This window comes from Daphnia pulex, chromosome 4 (assembly GCF_021134715.1).
Source record: "Daphnia pulex isolate KAP4 chromosome 4, ASM2113471v1".
NCBI lineage: Eukaryota > Metazoa > Arthropoda > Branchiopoda > Diplostraca > Daphniidae > Daphnia > Daphnia pulex.
This window is the reverse complement of record NC_060020.1, coordinates 3,164,403-3,184,456: the sequence shown is the minus strand read 5'-3', so window position 1 is coordinate 3,184,456 and position 20,054 is coordinate 3,164,403. Positions and strand designations below refer to the sequence as shown.

General features: G+C 43.7%; 1 protein-coding gene across 1 annotated transcript; it reads left to right on the top strand.

Annotated features, from left to right (window-relative positions):
• Positions 1-3,276: 3,276 nt before the first annotated feature.
• Positions 3,277-19,783, top strand: LOC124192448 (protein wingless-like). The gene is made up of 4 exons (XM_046585726.1): positions 3,277-3,953; positions 8,181-8,458; positions 15,445-15,710; positions 18,312-19,783. Exons 1-4 carry the CDS (start codon positions 3,853-3,855, stop codon positions 18,804-18,806), a joined length of 1,140 nt encoding a protein of 379 aa, XP_046441682.1. The 5' UTR covers positions 3,277-3,852; the 3' UTR covers positions 18,807-19,783.
• The last annotated feature ends 271 nt before the right edge of the window (positions 19,784-20,054 follow it).

The following is a 20,054-nucleotide window of genomic DNA, read 5'->3' as shown; positions in this document are numbered from 1 at the left end:
TTCTCTTGGCATCAAAAGAATACGTAACGGAAAAAAAAAGAAGATTGCAGCCAGCAAAGCAACAAGACAAATCGCTCTTGTCGACTCGTGCTTGTTATCGCGCTCTCTGCTCTTCGATTCCCTTTTTATTTTCCATCTTTTGGCTTTTTTTTCTCCGTGTCACTTTTGTTTTAAGGGCCCCCGAATTTTTGAACCAAATGAAAAGGCCAAAACATTTAAATAGAAAATTTTCATGTAGACGTGAAACTGAACCTTATAAGCTCACGTGGGCAATTTGGGTGGCAGTTGCAGCTTTGTTTTTTCCCTCTTTGGGTGGCTTCTCTCTTTTTCTCTTTCAGTCTTGATAACAAGGACACACGTGAGATGATGTCTCCATCTGCTTTTTTTTTTCTAACTGATGAGAGTGAGACAAAGACAACAAGGGGGGAAATAGAGTAGCTACTGCTGCTGCTGTACACACACGGGTTACGTTTGATGGGTTTTTATTCGCGATCCTTGTCTGTCATTTGGCCGTCTCTCTCTCTCTTCTTCCATGGCATTCTTTTTCTTTTGTTTTTATCTACGGCCATCCGAGGTGGCCATTGCTTCTCTCCTTATTGTTGATGGGCTCTTGAGCTGACGAGACATTGATCTTCTATCAATTCCAAGTCATCGCCGGCACACATATTATTCAGCACACGGTAGCAGAGCAGCGGGGACGTTAAAGTTGTACAGATTTTTTTTCTTTTCCATCTAGAGCATAAGGCAACTTTTTCTCTAGTTAGTACACCTGGGAGTCTGCTGAGGGGTTGGAAATGGTCATCTTTTTTTGGCTTCAAGGAGGGCCCACAGCCGCGGTCCACCGTCTCTCTTCTTATTCTCCGGGTATAGCGCGCGGTGTTTGCGGCCAGAGTGACGGATGGCTTTGGCAGTTGGAGTTGTCGTCAGTTAATGACTCCTGTCCGTTACGATGCGCCCAGAAGAAGAAACCCCACACAGTCAATGTCCAGCTTCTCTCTCTCTTTTCCTCCGCATATCCTCCATCACCAAAATGGAAGAGAGAGAGAGTGAATACTCCACACACATACACACAATGAATGCTAGTCAGTGATTTTTACGGTTAGGTAAACGGCACGGGAATGCGCTGCACATATATATAACGTGACAAACAGGTTTGCTGGGACTAAAAGGAAACATAGATGTGTATATGTATGTGTATATATGTATATATAGTAACCAGCGACCCCCTCATATAACCTTTTGCCTTTATATTTAGACATGGTCACCATTTTCTCACAAATTCTTCTTTTTCCTTTCCTGGCCATCCCCCACCGTTTCGACTGCATACCGATATGTACATCTATCTATCCCAATAGTGGATAATACATGTTATTGGGAAACTCTTCTTTTGTTGCTGCCAATGGGAAATAGTTGAGAATTCGAGCGGCCGGGGGGAAAATGTTTGCGCGCGAGCGAGAAGAAAAAAAAGGTGCATGGACTCGTTAATTTGTTGGCCATTGACACGCTGGAAATGGAGTGTCGTTACAGTTAATCGCTGTGTCCGTTTCGACCCTACACACCGTTTCCAAAAGGCAGCTCTCAGCATAGACCGCAATCCATAACAGACACACACATATCCAGCCTGTTGGTTGGATATGTTACGCTTCGTCCTGCCGGAACAGCCATAAGTCTTCGATTATGGCGAACCTTGGGTTTTTGAAATTTCTCAGAATGTGTTAAACCACGCCAACGTGTGTTACGTATTAATAATACAAATGTATTTTCGTCACATCCAATCAAAAGTGGAGTGAAGACACGCAACAGTGATGAAATCAAACCAGGTGTAGACATCCTTAATCGTGCGAATGCGGATGTGGGTAGTGCAGAGCGGCAGATTGTGACGCAATCTCGTTTTTATAGTCTTTTGAGGAGGAAAAAAAAAACTAATTCAACAGTTCAAAGTCGTCGCCGGTTTTTACACCTTTTGTCGTTCCGACACTCTGCGCTCCCAACTTTTTTTTTTCTTTTTTCATATCTAAAAGACGCGGCGTCGTTATCAAAACCATTAGACGAGCTGATGGCATTACCCGAGAAGAGTAGACACACAGTTCTCTATTTATAAATCGAGTAAAAAAATAAAATCACCGTGCATCTTGCGACGACTATAAATAGCCTTTAAATTGTCGATATTTCAACGGCGGACGCCCACGGAGGACGTGCACACAGTACGTAGATGTAAGTGCATTATTAGCCCCCGCAGTGAAGGCGAAAATAGCTCGACCGCATGATTGAGAAGAGACCAACCACACACACAAGTAAAAAAAGCAAAAGAGGACACAAAAAAAACGAGCAATAATAAATTGATGATATGCCGAGCGCACTGCCCGCAGAGTTTGGTGAGTGGCTAATGATTGAAATGGAACAGGTGAGCTGCTGCACCGTTGACGACTCTGGTGGGCAGCATCAAAGCCGCAAAAAAAAAAGTTAAAATCTAAGATGAGAGTCCAGCCCCAACGAACCAATCAACCGACATCCTAATTCCTTCACTCGTCCATATCTCTCTGTGTGTGTGTGTGTGTGTGTGTGGATGTATAGGAGGGTCTGATGGGTCCCCTAAAAAGGAATACAAGAAGGAAAGAAAAAAAGGAGGTGGTGGTAGAGAAAATCATCAAAACGTTTGTCAAGTTGCCCACCGTTAACCGTGTCGGTTCCTCGAGCTCTTCTTCATTTTACCTATCCCTTTTTTTTCTTTCTTTCTTTGGGTACACTAAATGACTTACTTAGTTCAATTATTATACAGCCGAATCGACCTTCTGGCCTTAGGAATTTTACTTGGCTCTTTTGATGTCCTACTTATCGATCGCGTTGAATAATCATGTAATAATAATAATAAAACCCAGAACTATCCAGATAGAATTGCGCGTTGGGAAATGAAATGAGACGTTCGAGAGATCTGAGTATACCACCCACCATCTCTTGAATATGTGATGGAGTTCTCAATATCTTTTTTTTTTCTCAGACTATGGAAATGGGAAGGTATTTTATGTTTTTCTTATTTTTTTCCGAGTGGGTGTGGGCTGTGCTCATCTGCAGTGCCGAGAGAGAGAGAGAACTGACTGCTGCCGCTTAACCGCTGCTGCCGAAGTTCACAGGCAGCAGCGCTCCGTCCAGGAGAAAAAGAGGAGGAGTATCAGAGTTAGAAGGCGGGGATGGGAGGTGGCGGTAGGGTGGGTGGGTGGGTTGCACAGTTCCGTAGCCCAGTATATACCCACACACTAGTATATACGTCTCTACACACTCACCAGTACTGAGAGAGAGTGAGAGAAGTCCCCCCCCCCCCCCTCCAACTCCTCATTCATGGTCTCCTTGGTGGATGGCACATATCCGACCAGTCTCCTTCAGACCGTTCAACAGTTTAGAGAGAGAGAACCGAAGCTGACGTTGTTTTGTTTTGTTTTCGTTCTCTTCTTCTCACTTGTAACTCGCACATTTATAACTTGGCTCTGACCGACAACATCACCTGGTGCTGCACCTCTCTCGATCACGCCACAGTTTTGCCCCCCTCCGTTTCGTTTTTGTTTTAAAAAGCCACTCGGCAACTATTTGCGCAGTCGGGCGCTAACTGTTCCAGGATCCGGTCGTCGTCGCTGGCTGACGTTGAGATTATATCCCAGTTTATTTTTCTTCTCCAATCGGGGGGTTTCTAGTTCGAATCGAATTCGATTGATTTTGAACGACAATCTCCAACGCCAAAAGTTTTGAATTTCCGTGGACGACAATATTTGAGTGCTTGCGCAGTGTTTTATACCCGTCGGGAAAATTATCTAACTAAACGTCAATTAAAAAGAAACAATCGAAAAGCGAAAAAGAAAAATGAGTTCGACGCGGACGACCGTTGTTTTCGTTGTGGTGTTGATGATGGTCCTCCCGTATCTCGGCACGGCCAAAGGGCGAGGAAGAGGCAGCAAATGGTGGTAAGTGCAAACACGTTTACATAATGTGCCATTGAAATTTTCACCCCTCATCTACCCTTTTTTACCAACTGTGTTTGATCCGAGGCTTTTATCGCTCCCCACCCCGTTCGATTTGCTTTTGCCGACGGATTGATCGTCCGTATTCGCCCTTTTTTCTTCTTCTCTTGTTTACCGTTCAAGTTGTTGTTTTGGCCGTCCAGATAGGGGGGAGATCCTCTATTTATTTCGAATAAGGGCGGCATTTACACGGTTGGAAAAGCCCCGACGGCCTCGGCTCTCCGTGTGTGTTCACTCTGTTCAGAGCCTATTGTATTTTCTCGGCTAAAGGTCCGCGTATGGGATAGAGATCACGCTATGATGATGATAATAATATTTGAAAGTTGAGAGCCCCAAAAAAAGCCGCGGTCCCACGTCCCAGACTTATAGTTCCAGTCAATAGAAATGTTTGTTGATTAGCCCACACTTCCTGTGAACATTTACCAAGCCGGACTTCTTTCTTTCTTGTCAGGGGCTCAAACAGCTCCAAGAGTCTCTCTCTCTCTCAAAGAATAAGAGGGTAGTAGTACAAGTGGAGAGAGTGGCCATGCCTGATTAGCTTCTCATTCAATGAGCACGAGAGAGTAAAGGGAAACTTGAAAAATCAAGCGGACGAGAGCCAGCAGGAGCTTCTTTCTTTTTTCCTTTTGGTTCCAGCACAACTGCACTTTGGAAGAAAGAAAAAGGGATGAAAGGGTCGAACAAGAGAGAGAGAGAGAGAGAAAGTATAGAGATGCTCATCTTCTCTATGTGTATATAAGAGAAGGGGTTATATTCAAACTGGTTGGAATTGTATCGCGGATGGATAAGTTGCTGGATGTGTAGTTCTATTAGAGCTATTGATGTAGGAGAGGACGAGAAGTGGAGGGCTCGGAGCTGTCCGATATTGTTGTCTGTACGGCCACTCGTCGTGCGTGCACGCGTTTTCTAGCTTATTAAATCCTTTGAAATCGGGAGGGTCCCGGTCCCCCCTCCTTCTATTTGAGAGCTGAAACACCGGCGGCGGCTTCGTTTTTGTACGTCAACTTCTTTTGTGAACGTACCCCACGCCAACAGTTCACCAAGTAGGTATTACACGAGCCAATTGAATAGGATGAAAAGAAAAAAAAAGTTTCGCTCATCATCAGAGGAAATCAATTCCATCTGGGAGACGAAAAACAAAAACAACCAAAACTTGTTAAACATCTTCCAGGGTCGTATCTTACCCACCCAGCCCCGATGTAAACAAGTGAAAAAGCATCCGGATGTGTCAGCTAAATTGGCTCGGTGTCGCCCGCCGGATGAAAAGATGTATCCTTTCTTCCGGATTATAATGGGTGGGAGAAGCTTATCATTATCAAAGCACAAAGATGATACACTAGAGATATGTATTTAAGCTGCTGATCTTGTTCGCCATTGATTCCATATATCCTTATTGTCATCGAGTGGCAGCACCAGCTTTTAGATTGTTTTCCCGCTAGTCTAGTAGTATTTATAAGTGACACGTTTGATATTCTCTTTGAAGGGATGAAATAGCGACCTGGCCAGGAATTTTTTAAAATTTCAATCCAAAAAATCCCCGGTCAACTTTGACACCGATTTCTTTTGTTCCGGAGAGTCTGTGCGGAATTTCACATTTTAAAAACATTCAAATAGTTTTCTTCTTTTGATAAATTGTTGTTCCGTTTTTTTTTATTTTTCTGCTGTTCACAAGTTCATTTGTTTCTTTTCTTGAGCTCTTTTCATGAGAGGAACTGAGGAAGAAGAAAAAACATGACACTTCAATTTGTTTCCTAATGATGAGTCTGACACGGCGAGCAATGCCGGACACAAAAGCCTAGATCATGACAAAAGCAGCTTCCTTATAATAAAGAGAGAACAACCATCGGAGGGATCAAAAACGAAAGAAACAGGCAAAGGGGGGAATAGTAAAAAAAAAAAGAAAATTTTGGGGGGGGATAGATAGAAAAGAAAAAGAGTAAAGTGAGCCGAAAAGGTGTATTTATGGATGGATGGGGGGTCTATATATACATACCGGTATGTATAGAAGGGGGGTCTCTCCTTCAACTCCGGTCGTCGTTCAAGTGGAGAGATGTATGTATATATGTACACTGAATTGGTTGAATAGGACTGTGTGTGTATATCTATATGTGTGTATACATATACAAGTTGGTCACTGGTACACATAGATGCGTTCCTCGAGAGTTTCTATACATTCAGTAGGAAGAGGGAGGGGGGCTCCTGAGCTGTCATGAAAGGAATAAAAGAAGAGAAAAAAAGGTTGCTGAAAGGTCACTCAGCGGATGTTGTACACAAGACCCCCCTCTTCCTTCATCCTTTTTCTTTTTTGGCTGCTGCTGCTGCTGCTGCTCTTCATCGTTATATCTATTGAGATTGTACAGTTACAACAGCTGAATGATGTCGGCGGCGGGTATTTGGCTTTTTTTGTTGTCCATTCATTCATTGAAATTCGGCCGCTGCCGGGGGAATTTCCAGTCGCATTTCCTTTTTTTTTTCTTCAATGGAATCATCGGAGGTGCGCACTGTCCAAACTGCGTGTCGAAATGAGACGGAACTGGAAGGGGGGTCCAACGTACAAAAAGGAACGGACCACACGCACAAGAGGATCGATGAAGCGATTCAACGTCGGTTATACATTGAGGAAAAAGGGATGGTCAAACGATTTGTTAGCGAGGCGTCGAACCTTGTGTCTTTTATTTTTCTCTCCCAACCAACAAGAGATATGAGAGTGTCGTTGCCTGTGCCCATCATCATCTCATTCTCTTCTTCTTGGCTGTCAAAGTGTATCCGTTTTTGTGTTGCTTTATTAGCCTCATCGGATCCCTGTCCTCACCCCCTGGCCAACACTCATCGATGGGTATAGACTCTCGAGATAGTCCCATCCAAATAGTTTCCTTCTTTTATTTTCCGACAACGGGTTGTATGTGAAATATACCGACCAATACACCATTGCAGGTCCATCCCACTTCTTCTAGCTAGAGCTTGGGTCTTCAGGAGCGCGCACGGGGGTTTCTCTGTGTTAGCCAAAGAATGAGACAGGCAGCAAACACTGCCAGGAGAAAAAATAAAAATAAAATGAAAATGAAAATAAAAATCAGTGGGTTGGGTGGGAGGAAGAAGATAAAAAAAAGAGAAGGAAAACTACCTGGAGGTCATCATTCAGTGCCCTAATTATACAGTCAACGAGTCGTTTTTCTTCTTCTTCCTTTTGACCAGGAGGATCTACGATGAAGACTCTTTTTACCACACACACTGTACACACTTGCGAGTTCTTTTTTGTTAGGGGAAGGAAGGAGGGATATTTCACAAAAGCTAAATAAGAAAACGACCAGCAAAGAAGAAGGTGGCTGTAGGCAGAGTCAAGAAAGAAAAAAAAAGCGCTGGTGATGAGTACATGAGATTCTTTTTTAAAGCCTTAGCGCGGCTGAAGGGTCAATCAGCGCGCGGGTTCCAAACTAATAACGAAATAAAGGAAAAAGAATGAGAGAGGGATGGACAATTTAATCAATTTTAATGATAGACTATGACCCCCCTTCACTTCTTTAGCCTAGCTCTAACCAAAAAGGGTTAGATCGTCTTAGCTATTTACCCATTGAAGAATAGGTGGAATATCGCTAGGATGGGGCCCATTGTCCCAGGGTCTCCGGGTCCATCGGCACAGCCTCTCTCCCATGAAAACAGCAAGAGAATCTGAAAAACGTGTGTGAGTGGTGGGGGTGTTGGTATATAATGACTTAATCATTCAATCCATGCATATCTCATACGGGACAAACATCTTTGTTATTAGATTCGTGATGTTGCTGTTGTGTTCTTTCGGATTGGTATTATCTTACATGGCGGTGAGAATTATTCATAGACGAAACCGATGTAACGTAATATCCGGTCGTAATGGTTTGATTTCCCTTCATTGGCATCTCTCGTGTTCTCCGGGCTCTCATTAGCATAATACATGTGGAAAGAAACGATATGCCATCCATCGTTCATCTCTCGTGTGGCGTGAAAGATTATTACCGACATCATTTGCTGGCATTTCATCTCAGGCCTAGAGTCGAAATCATTGAATATCTTTCATGAATGAATAATGAGAAATGTATAAGACCTGATCGCCTCTTTCTAAAATGAAAACATTCCATTTTGTTCCCGAAATTAAAATTAATCGTCTTTTGTTTTTGTTTTTTTGTTCCTTAATAGGGGAATCGCCCGAGCCGGTGAACCCAACAATTTGGTGTCGAATTCCATCAAGGAGAATTCAATCACGAATTCGTACTTGGATCCCGACGTTCACGCAACTCTGAGACGCAAGCAGCGTCGCTTGGTTCGCGACCACCCAGGCGTCGTCGTGGCCGTGGCCAAAGGCGCCAAACAGGCCATTTCCGAGTGCAAACATCAATTCAAAAATAGGCGCTGGAACTGCCCCACCAAGGACTTCCATCGCGGCCGCAATCTCTTCGGAAAGATCGTCGATCGAGGTAAGGGAAAAAAACAAAACAAAACAAAACAAAAAAACATTTTTCCACCATTCTATTTCGCGTGGGAAAAACAAAAATACTATATCTAAGGAGTGAGTTAGCTCGAAGCGACAGCCTGCGTAATAATGAAATTTCACGAGTAGCCTATAGGGTCCAACCTATAAAGTAGACGATCCACGCGATCTTGAACGTTCTTGAGGTTAATTTGATAGACCAGAGAGAGGCCACCGCGCACATATTGTGGGTGTAATCATGTTGACACCGCCGAGTTGCAACAACTCCATCGCGAGCAAATTGGCAATTGTTCCTGGTAGAAGAAGGGGGGAACAACAGAAATGAGGCCCGCCGTTCAGCGTGATGTAAGCAACTGAGATATACACTCGCCTACACAGTCCTTGTATTAACACTCACCATCTGCTGGTCGGGAGTGCTGCTGGTCGTAATCGAGGCGAAAGACAAAGACTCGTTGCTTTCGTTTAGACGTTCAAATAGACGAGCGGCTGTGGTAATATCATTTTCTGATTCGTTTTGCCTTGATTCTCTTTCTTCCTCCGCTTCTTTTTGTGTAAAATGCGTCAGAATCTTTTCATTGGAAGTTTTGTTAGCGCGTCACAAAGCCATTACGAAATATATTACGCGCGGCCAGCAAACGGAGAAGAAAAAAGGGGAAACAATCGACCGTGTAACGCTCCGGGGTTTTTTCTTCTTTTCTTATCAAATTTAAAAAGAATCAAAAAGGAACAATTGATGGGCCGCACGGGTGAAAATGGTTGGACGCGTATCAGGTGCTGCGCCTCGCCCGTTGTCGTTTATTACATTTTATATTTCGATTTTTGAGTACTCCAAAAAACGTTATTTGCTGTTGACTCATCACCGGATCGATAAACAAATAAAGGTGATCGCTCTTTGTTTGTTCCATTTCCATCTTTTTTTTTCTGGTGGAGGGGATTCAATAACGAGAGTGTCAACAATGGACAAAACGGGTCCCAGAGTGAGTTGTTTGCTGATCAATGGGCCATTTCAAAGTCACGAACCTCTTGAACCTTTTCCCTGACAGTTCCCTTTGTGCAAACACCCAGGACATTGTATGTATATGTATAGGCCTCTACGCATTCTTTTTATTTTTTTACAAATCGTCTCGTTCGGTCACCTGTATGCTGCTGCCTGGTGTACCTCCAGCAAGTCCACAGAGTCCTTTAGGCGATGTTTTTCTTTCTTTTCTTTTCTTTCCCCTCACACCATGATGGAGAGGTGTTCGCCCTGACACACAGCACCGACACTTAGAAAGAAAATTGTATATTGTTGTTGTTTTTCTCTCTCTTTTTCCAGCTTCTTTTCTCTTCTCTACGGGCGAACGCATGGGGGAACTCGACAGTTTGAGTAATGCACTGCGCAGACGGCGCGGGATTAATTGGCTCCCTCGTAAAGGGATTTAGATGGACAATTTGTTTGGCTCACTGTTGCCTCATCCAGGAAGAATCGGGGATGCCGGTTTTCATTCTTTTAATTGGCGCGATTATTCAAATATGACGACGAAAAATCAAAGAGAAAATGACAACGACAACAAAAAAAAAAAAGAAAATGGAGGGGAATATTTCGTTATCAAGGAATTTCACGGTCGGATGAGAGAAGGAGGTTGGTTGGTGTAAGTTGGGTGGCATTCGCGGGTGGGAGCGCCATGAAGAAATAATAAGAAGAAACAAAAAGGCGCAGGTATTTCAGCTTATAAGAGCAACCAGGACACACGTACGGCAGGTCGAAACTCGTCATCGTCGGAATAAAAAATTAAAAAAAAAACTGAGAGTTGCGCTGCATCTCTCCTGGGAACTTTGTGTTGCGTTATCTACGATCGTTATTTTCTCTCTGCTGTTCCTTTCTTCAATTTTTCATTTTATTTCATTCCCTCTTTTTCTGATATTTTTTTTTTTTCCTTTGGGAAAAAAAATATTTCTTTTTATCCGCGTTTAAATTTCCTTTTTTTTATATACACACAGTTATAGTGTATATCGAAATAGCTGGAAACCACCCAAGACGGCGACTCCCTATAGAAACGGGCCGCCGAAAAATCTATCGGCGTGTACACGCATTTTTTTTTGTAAAAATAAGAAAAAAAAAGAAGGGGCTATAAGAACATCGTCAGATTGGTCCTTTATTATTTTTATTTCTTTTGGACTCTCTCTCTAAACTTTCGAAACGGTTGTATAATTTTGAAAAATCAGCAGGGCACAGAGATTGCCGGGTGAATGTTTTATATCGAGTCGAGCTGCTGCTGTTGCGTGTCCAGATGCAAAAAAAGAAGCAAAGCCGCAGTAACCGTAAGACGACAGTGGATGATGATTCACTTTGATTTTCTCTCTCTAACCAAACTGACGGGGCACTCAAAAAAACGTCCAGGCCACAAATGAGAGAGAGAATGGAAGCTAGAAAACACAGGAGAATAAAAAAAGAAGCGTCCAGGAGGGCCCGAGGCCGTGAGTGTCTATATACTCTTGCTATATAGTGACTTCATTTAGGAGGGGGTCTAATTATGGCCTCCTCCGCGTGCACTTCATTACAGGGCGGCCGGAGAAGAAGAAGAAGAAGACGGTGATCTCTTCATCGCTGTTGTAACCGGCTCGATTAGTCTCTCTTTCTTTTTTTCTTTTTTTTTCCCGACGGCTCAGCCATGGCAGATGGGACCAGCAGGAGAGGATCTTCTCGTAACCATTTAGACAGGGGAAGAAGAACAGAAAGAGCTGCGTCGTAGTATATGTACACATATAGGCGCTCCTATTCTCTATAACTAATAGCCCTCAATTAGCTGCGTAGTATGCAGATTCCGCGCTAGGCCACGGACGGAACTCGACGTTCTTTTCTTCACAAAGGAGAGAAACGGTTCTTTTTTTTTCTGGCTGGTTTTCCCGACTCACGCGGCATCAGCAGCCCCGATCAGAGCTTATATATATTTTGTCGTTTGGAAGGTTGTTATTCCCATTCGAGTTTTTTTCGCCTCGACCTGAATGCGCCCCCCTAAAACAGCCAAAAGGCCTGAGAGAGAGAGACTTTTTGGGTAAACAACAAAGATGTCATGTTCGCAGTCACCCACACACGAGCGCTTGTTTTTCATTTTTGTTATGTACTGCCATCGCCTTGTTGCGCGTTTGGAAATTGAACACACACACAAAATTATTATTTTTTTCAGTTTCCTTTTTTTTAAGTACATAAAGGATGAATATCTTTATTATATGATTATCTACAAATAGGGTTTTATTATTTCGACTTCTCTCCTCCCTTTTCGTTCAGAAAAAAAAGGGAAAATCATTGAAGAGAAGCCGCACACACGGTGGGTGACGACCTTTTTTCTCTTTCTACCTTCTTGTATATTTTTCTCATCGGAAGGGCCGATGGGCGGGGTTCACGGTTGTCGTCAGGTTTGAGTCGGATGAAAAAAATAAATAAGAAATGGAGAGGAATCTCATTTTCACCTAGCGCTGTATACATTTCTCTATCGGGTCGTATCATCCTGCGCAGGATCGGCCCACCTCGAGGAATTTATGAGTGGCCCAGGGTTCACTAGACTTGAATCCATTGAGCAGCAGCAGCTCATTGAGCCATCATAGAAAAAAAAAGGGAAGAATAGACACGTTAAGATGAAGAGTGTGCCGAATCTGTGACACAGTGGCAGCCTGGGCTCCTTCCTGGGTATACACTGGACCAATAAGGGAGACTGCACACCTCCAGCCATCATCAGCCGAGCAGTTGACTTTCTGGTATTACAATACCACACAGTCACACACCGTATCGATTGAGGAGCATGACGGTACGATATTATAGACGAGCAACTGGGCAGGCAGCTGGGACCGGCCCAAAACAAAGTTGTGTAGAGAAGAAGGGATGCCTTTTTTTTATTTTTTATTATTTCTCCCCTCGGTGGGTTTCCTCCCCGTCGATGAAATGGGAAGAAAAGGAAAGAAGGCGGAGCGGCAGCAGCTAGCCAGCAATGAAACATCACAAACCCAACAAAAGAAGGAAGCTGTATACAGTAGAAAAACGTTAACCATAAGGAGAGAGAGAAAAAAGATAAGGGAATAAAAGGGAACAAGTACCAGTGAACAAATTTACTATCTACGGGCATAGGCACAGGCCAGCCAGCAGCTACTATGAGCAATGAATGGGGTGGCATATACATCGAGTAGACGCACACACTGTGGAACGCGTTACTAATGCTAATGAAACTGTCACTTTGGGCTCTCTCTTTTACCTCCTAGCTCCATCGTCCAAAACTGACGATTGGCTTCTCCTCCGAGCCAGAGACGAGCCCCTCCAGCGCAGATTCTCTATACCAAAACGGGGCCTCCTTAAATGTTATTTCAATCTTTTTCTTCTCTCTCTCTCTTCCGAGGGATTCTTTCGAGGTCGTTGTCGATTTCGTCCGCTCGTCCACCTGGCCAAGTCAAAGAAGGGATTATCGATTTTTCTATTGAAAAGATGCGGACGACAGACATGAGAGAGCGATCAGCGAGCGCAGATAAGAGCAGCAGCAGCAGCACACAACGTCCTTATTTCATTCTTGGAAAAAGTCGTGAGAGCGATAGAGTCGCTCGCTTGGCTTGAATCCTCCGCCCGCCTAACTCGAAATATCCGGCCGGCGCTCTCTCTCTCTCTCTCTTTCTATTTTAACTATCACAACTCATATTTATACCTCCTCCATGGATACCTTGAGTTTTGTCTGTCAATTGCGTCCTGCTGAGTGATTCACGCACGACATGTTGCGAAGAAAAGGATCAAAGAGATTATAGACTTCCTTTTCTCTCTCTATCTAGTCACAAATAAAAGATTAAGGGGAAAATAGAAACAAAAAACCTGTTGGCTGTATAGAGTCATTCAAACATAGTTTTTTATTATTTATTATCCTCTTGTTTTTTTGTTTTGTTTTTTCGGAGAAATATTTATTTGAATGGTGAACGGCTGAACGCATCAAACGACAAAACAAAAACGAGTACCGTTCAAAAACGGCCATAGACAAATCCACGTTTGTGAAGAGATTTGGGCTCGGAAATGTTTCAAAAGTCGACGGGGTCTTTTTTCTCTTCATGTGTTAATCGTCGTCGGCATGTTCTGTAGTGGTGAGTCTCCCGCGAGTCGTGCAACACTTGTGTACAACCGAGGATTTTGGTGTGGTCCGGGCTGGTTCCTTCTTCCCTCCAATTCCGCCCCGGCGCACACCTGGCGCACACCTTATAACCTAATAGAGTTGCTGTTCGGTAATACATTCTGGTGGTGTCGGTGCGGTTGTCTTATCGACCCCGCCGTCCTTCATCAACTTGTGCCGCCACCTCAACAACCGGTGTGAGGTTGTCTTTAATCCATCAAAAAGTAAAAGAAATAAAAAAATAAAAAGTTAAGAAGCCCTCACCTGGTGGTGGTGGTGTTGATGATGGCATCCGGCCGGGCGATGGATTGAGACACTGACGGAGTATTTCATTCATGGGCCCCGCATAGGTGTGAGAGACTAAATAGCAGTACAACAACATTATCCATTTAATGCATGGATGTATGTGGGGAGGGGGAATATGTAGGGTGGGGGGGGGGGAGAGATAGAATATAAGGGGAGAATAGAATGATAGAGAGTTGTGTACAATCGCAGGCAATTACACGGCGAAGAATGAAGAGATAGAGACTAGCTGGCAAGAGGGGATCGCGTGATACAATCACGCGCGGAGGACCTCTGTGACCCGATGGGCGAGTTGCGGGTTTCCCGCGGCGCATATAGGCAGCCCGGCAGCACACGCGATTACATGTTAAACAGCCGACTCCCCGCTAACTCCCCGCCAAGGTATGGCCAGCGGGATCGCATATCTTTCTTCTTCTTCTTTTTCTTTCGAGTTGCATTTTGAGATTCCCTCCCTTCCACCTCATTTGTGGAATGGAGGGGGGATCCCACACAGGCAGAACAAAAAAGAAAATGATGAAGACATAAGGATAGAGAATCATCTCCATCAGACATTTCCATCTGGCCGGGCTGTTCTCATGATCCATTCGTTCCACTCGTCCTCCCCATCTTCATCATCATCGGCGCTTTTTTTTATTTTACACCAAAAAATCTCACAGAAAAAAAGAAAAATTCCCAGGCCAGACGTGTTAAATAACTGCTTCCCCCCCCCATTTCGTGTGTGGCGAAGAATGCGTTAACTAATCGAAGGAAACGAACCCAAAAGTCTGAAAAAAAAATAAAAATCGAAATTAGGCCACACTTTTAGCACGCGCTTACGGTGAACGCAACGGTCCTCTTTTTAATCAACATTTCCCAAACAGCAACCACCACCGCAACGACAAAAATTTCCCGACCACAACGTGAATTTGAATGTATGTGTACGGTCGGCGTCAAATCTCTGTTGATTAAAAAACAAAAGTTATTTTCTTTGAACTTTTCCTCGAGCGTCTGCCGGTCTGCCGGTGTAGGGGCTATTTGGAAAGGCAGGGAGCCGGGTCTGGCTGCTGGCCTCCCGCCGAGTCTTGAGTTCGAGTTCATGTTAGAAATCGAAAAGAGAAAGAAAACAGCTAGACACAACAAAACAGAAAGATAATGTTGTAGAGACTAGAGAGAGAGAGAGAGAGAGGAAGGAAATGTTTGCACGAAATCGACGCATAGCTTGGGTGGCCCGGCCATTGTGCTGTCTCATAGACGAACAGCGATGAAACCAACGGCCTCATATTGAATAACATTATCAAGGAGAAGAAGAAAAACGATGGAAAAGAGAAATGTTTACACGGGACGTTTTGTTTTATATCGACGTGCATATATGATATCCTCCGAGTCACTCATTACCATCCATTTGGAAGCACCAGAGACTTGTTCTTTTGAGCGGGGGGGTTTGCTCACATTTCAATAAATCATCTTCTTCTCTTTCCCAAAAGATTTCTCGAAAAAATAAGAATTCAAGTTTTTCTTGTTTGTTTGTTAAGCATTTTGATTCAAATCATTTTATTCTTTTCGTCTTTTTCAGCTTGCCGTGAAACTGCCTTCATCTACGCCCTGATGTCAGCAGCGGTGACCCATTCGGTGTCACGGGCCTGTTCGGAAGGAGCCATCGAGTCCTGCACTTGCGACTACAGCCAACGCGGACCGTCTGGAGCCGACTGGGAATGGGGCGGCTGCTCGGACAACATCCAATTCGGCGTCAAGTTCTCTCGGGAGTTTGTCGACGCCGGCGAGAAGGGCCGCGACATCCGTTACATGATGAACCTCCACAACAACGAAGCCGGTCGAGTGGTAAGTTTTGAGAGAACATTCCACCACAACTTTCCTTAAAAGTAATTTGAATGCGTGAACATGCACAGAGCTAACAACTCATAGCTATTAGATAGCCCTAGCTCTTTGTGCCTACGTGAGAGATCCTATTGGTCACCGAATTTCCCAGTCCAGCAAATACAATCAGTTGCATTCATCTTTCCAAATGGACACGGAATGTCTATAAGAACTCGTCGGAGCCGTAATCTTACCAGATAGGAAGATGGAGACGTTTCTTTCTTATTTTATTACGATAGATCTAGGCCTCGTGGATTAGACACACGTGAATAATAAGAAGTTGAGGCACATCAGATTTTTATTTATTTCTTCTTCATCTTTTTTTTATGATTCTGTATATAAGACGCTGGTGGAGTTATCACAACGGGCAACACAATTCCGTATAGGAAGAAAAAAAGGAGGATGTTTCTATTGAATTGAGTTTCTGGGGGTATAGAGAATAATAGTAAAGTTATAGGAAGATCTTGACATGATGAAGACACTCCCGCGCCAGTTCGGTATGTCGACGTATAGAGCTGGCTGTATATAATAGCCTTTTTTTTTTAAAGAAGAGATGTGGAGGATAGATCGGGAAAAAGGTCGGATATTATACGTATCGAGAGAGATGGGAGGTCATGATAGGATAGAGAATAGAGCCAAGAAAGAGGAGGAGGAGGAAGGGGGGAGTGTTAATAGCTGCCATCCTCACAGCAATTATGTAAAGTATACATGGATTTATACACATGAATAGATGTCTATATAGGCTCTCTACTCGCCCACAGCCGTGGCTGTGTCTTTCTTTTTTTTTATTTTAAAAGTAACCAACCAACCAACAGACACACAAACCCGTCCGTCCCGTGACTCCCACGCTGGCGGGCTAGAAAAATATATGGCCACACACGCATTTTTTCTTCTTCCTTTTCTTCTTTGCTGGGCTCTCGCTCTCTCTGCTGGCGTTCATAATTTATTAACTATTACCTGTTTTGTGTGTGTGTGTGTATTTCTTTCTTTCTCTCCCCGGGTTCTTTCTTGCCCTTTTACCCAAAAGAAAATAACTCAATTGATCGTGCGCTATTTGGGCTCTATGGGCTTTTTGGGCTTTTTGCTTTGGTTTCCACATAAGAGAGAAATATGGTACGGTATAAGAGAATCATACCACCGCCTAATGGTAATAGCGGGGGCTGTTTGAATCGTGATCGTTTTCTATGTATTTCTTGTTGTTTTTCTTCCAAAAGAAGATGAGGGAAATAAAAAAAGAAACAGAGTTAGAAACGCATGAGATTCGAAGAAACCCGTCAATTTCAGCTGGTAATTACAGCGGAGAAAAACACGTGTCGGGGCCGCCTAGATGCCAAGTTCGGTCGTAACTCTTGTCCGAGAGCGGAGAGTTTTCGGTTACTAGGACGCGTAGATTCCGTTTTTTTTTTTTTCTCTCATCTCTCTGCAACGATCCGCATCCATTAGAAAGACATTATTATTATTATTTACTAGACATTCTTCTTTTTGGCTGTTGCTGCTGCTGCTGCTGCTGAGGGGTTTTTCTGTTCCGATTCTCCTCCATTTCGCTATGGTTGTCTTGGATGCTTTTAGGCTCGTCCACGATTTTCATGAGTTTCTCTCTCTTCTCCGTTTTGGCTCGCCCAAGTTGGGGGCCGCAAATGGCGGCCCGCTGCGCAGCCATCGCTAAACGTATTTATTTATACGGAAATTGGGGAGCAATGGAATAAGAAAGAAAAAAAGAGGGGAAAATGGAAATCTGAACAAGAACAAAAAGCAGAAGAAGAAGAAGAAGCTGGAGGACCCAGCGTAATATTTATGATAGGAAACGAGATTTCGGTATGGAACGCGCGTGGAGCTATTTGATGGGGGCAAACCCTTTGAACTTGGGCTCCACTTATCATGTGGTCCGACCTCTTCTTGTGCGATCCTCCACCTTTTCTTGACGTCTCGGTGCATTCCGTCGAATTAAAACTTCGTAATCAGGAAAGCTAGGGGAGAACCCACACACACACACACACACACACACAAACAGAATGGACAATATAAATCACATTTGGGCTCTCGTTTCGGCCCGTCCAGCTCGACCCACTCGGCACGGCTGGCAACGAGAAGTGGAAAAGGGAGGTAAAGGTTATATTAGTCTTACACCGTAACTAGGCTTGATGGTCGCCCCGGCCAATTAGTTTCCACGACTCTGCCAAGACCCCGCAAGAGACCCTCCTTTTTTATTTCTCGCTTTAATGCCTGTTTTGATTGTTCTAATGGCCACATTTTTATCGCTTTCTTCTCTTGACTTTTCGCTCTTGTGCGCTCAGCCATTTCCTTTGGAAAAAAAAACAAAAATTCTCTTTTAATGCCCAGTCGCCCAATCCCCAAAGAAAATTTCTTTTTACAAAATTCCAGAGGAGTCGAAAATGGGCGGCTCGCCCATCGCAACGGCTCAATTTAACGAGATAAATCTCGCAGTTAGAGTCCAAGAGTTAACGAACATGATTATCAGTCAATCTAGGCCTCTATTAGTTTTAATTTTCCTGAATGATTTGATGTAAATTAACCATATCCGTTTTCTTTTCTGTTTTATTGCAGCACGTTTCGACGGAGATGAGACAAGAGTGCAAATGTCACGGAATGAGCGGCTCTTGTACGGTGCGGACCTGCTGGATGAGATTGCCATTCTTCCGCGTCGTCGGCGACAATTTGAAGGACCGTTTTGACGGAGCTTCGCGGGTCCTCATCAGCAACACGGGCCGGACGCCGGGCAACGGTCGCAAGAAGTACAACTACCAGCTGAAGCCTTACAACCCGGAGCACAAGGCCCCGTCCAAGAAAGATTTGGTCTACTACGAGAACTCGCCCAACTTTTGCGAGAAGAACCTGAAATTGGGCATCGCCGGGACGCAGGGGCGCGTCTGCAACGAGACGTCGATCGGCGTCGACGGCTGCGATCTGATGTGCTGCGGCAGAGGCTACAAAACGGAGGTGAAGGAGGTGGTCGAGCGCTGCGCTTGCACTTTCCACTGGTGCTGCGAAGTCAAGTGCAAAGTTTGCCGGACCAAGAAAACCATCCACACTTGTCTATAGGCACCGACTCTTATAGAATCAAAGTGACGAAACCCACAACAAACTTAAAAGGAATTTCTGTGACATATCACAAACCACTTCCTTTCCAGCTCCAAAAATATGAAGACATTAGAAACACCACAAGAAAACCAACCAATCAACCAACAACCACCGGCCGAATCTGATCGGCTCTACACAACAAATACGGCCAATCAAATTCTCCCCCGCTATTATTTTTCTCTGTTCTTGAATTGAATTATCCTATCGCCACCCACAATTTTCATCACAAAAGAAAACAAGAAAACAGTTTCGACTGTTGTTATATCAACACTATGTGCCTTGAGAAAAGAAAAAACGAAAAAATTCAACTTTGTGCGTGTGTTTGTGACAACCCAACGGGCGTTTATAGCTCTCTTTCATTTCTACAACTCTCCTTCTTTTCTTTTCTTTTTGTTTTCCTCGCATCATTCTATTCATTTTCACTACAACTAATTATTCAACTTTTATATCCGTCACTCTCTGATTTTCGTCTCTCCACTTTTTTGCTCTCTCATCGCCATCATCACCTCTCTTATCCTTCCTTCTCTCCTGCCGACGCCATTCGTATTGATACAAACTAGTCACCTTGTCTTTTGATTACATTAAATGCGTATGATCTGTGTTTGGTTGAATAGGCCTTCGCGCCTCACCCTCCATACCAACCCACCCCCTTTGGAACTATTTCAATTTTTCACCTTTTTGACTTCATTAATTATTTTTTAGTTGATTTTGAATTATTATTTTTTTTATTTATTTTCCTTTTCTTCTTCTTCTTCTTCTTTTGGGGTGGAAAAAGAGAATTTCGTGCGTTATTTGACCCGAAAAGAGCGCGTTATTCGAATCAATTCGAGTAGCTTATATAATTCCCACCCATTTACTCCAGCCTTGACTCGACGGTCTAAAGAATACTCGCCATGTTCCGCCCTTAATTCTTCCTCGAAAAAAAAAATGAAACAAACGAATTCAAAAACAACAATCGTGTCCTATACTCTCCCGTGTCCATCCTCTCTGTACAGCCCCCCTCCATCTTATACCACCCGACCCCATCCATCTGTTTATCTCCTCAGCACGAAAAACCAGAAGAAGAAGAAACGAAAGAAGAAAATAATAATAAAAAAGAAAAACAAAAAATACCCTCGCCCCGCTCTCATTATGTTGATATCAAACTTTATATATATATATTATATATGTAGCAGCAGCAGCGACCGTGTCCCGTTTGTATAATGTACA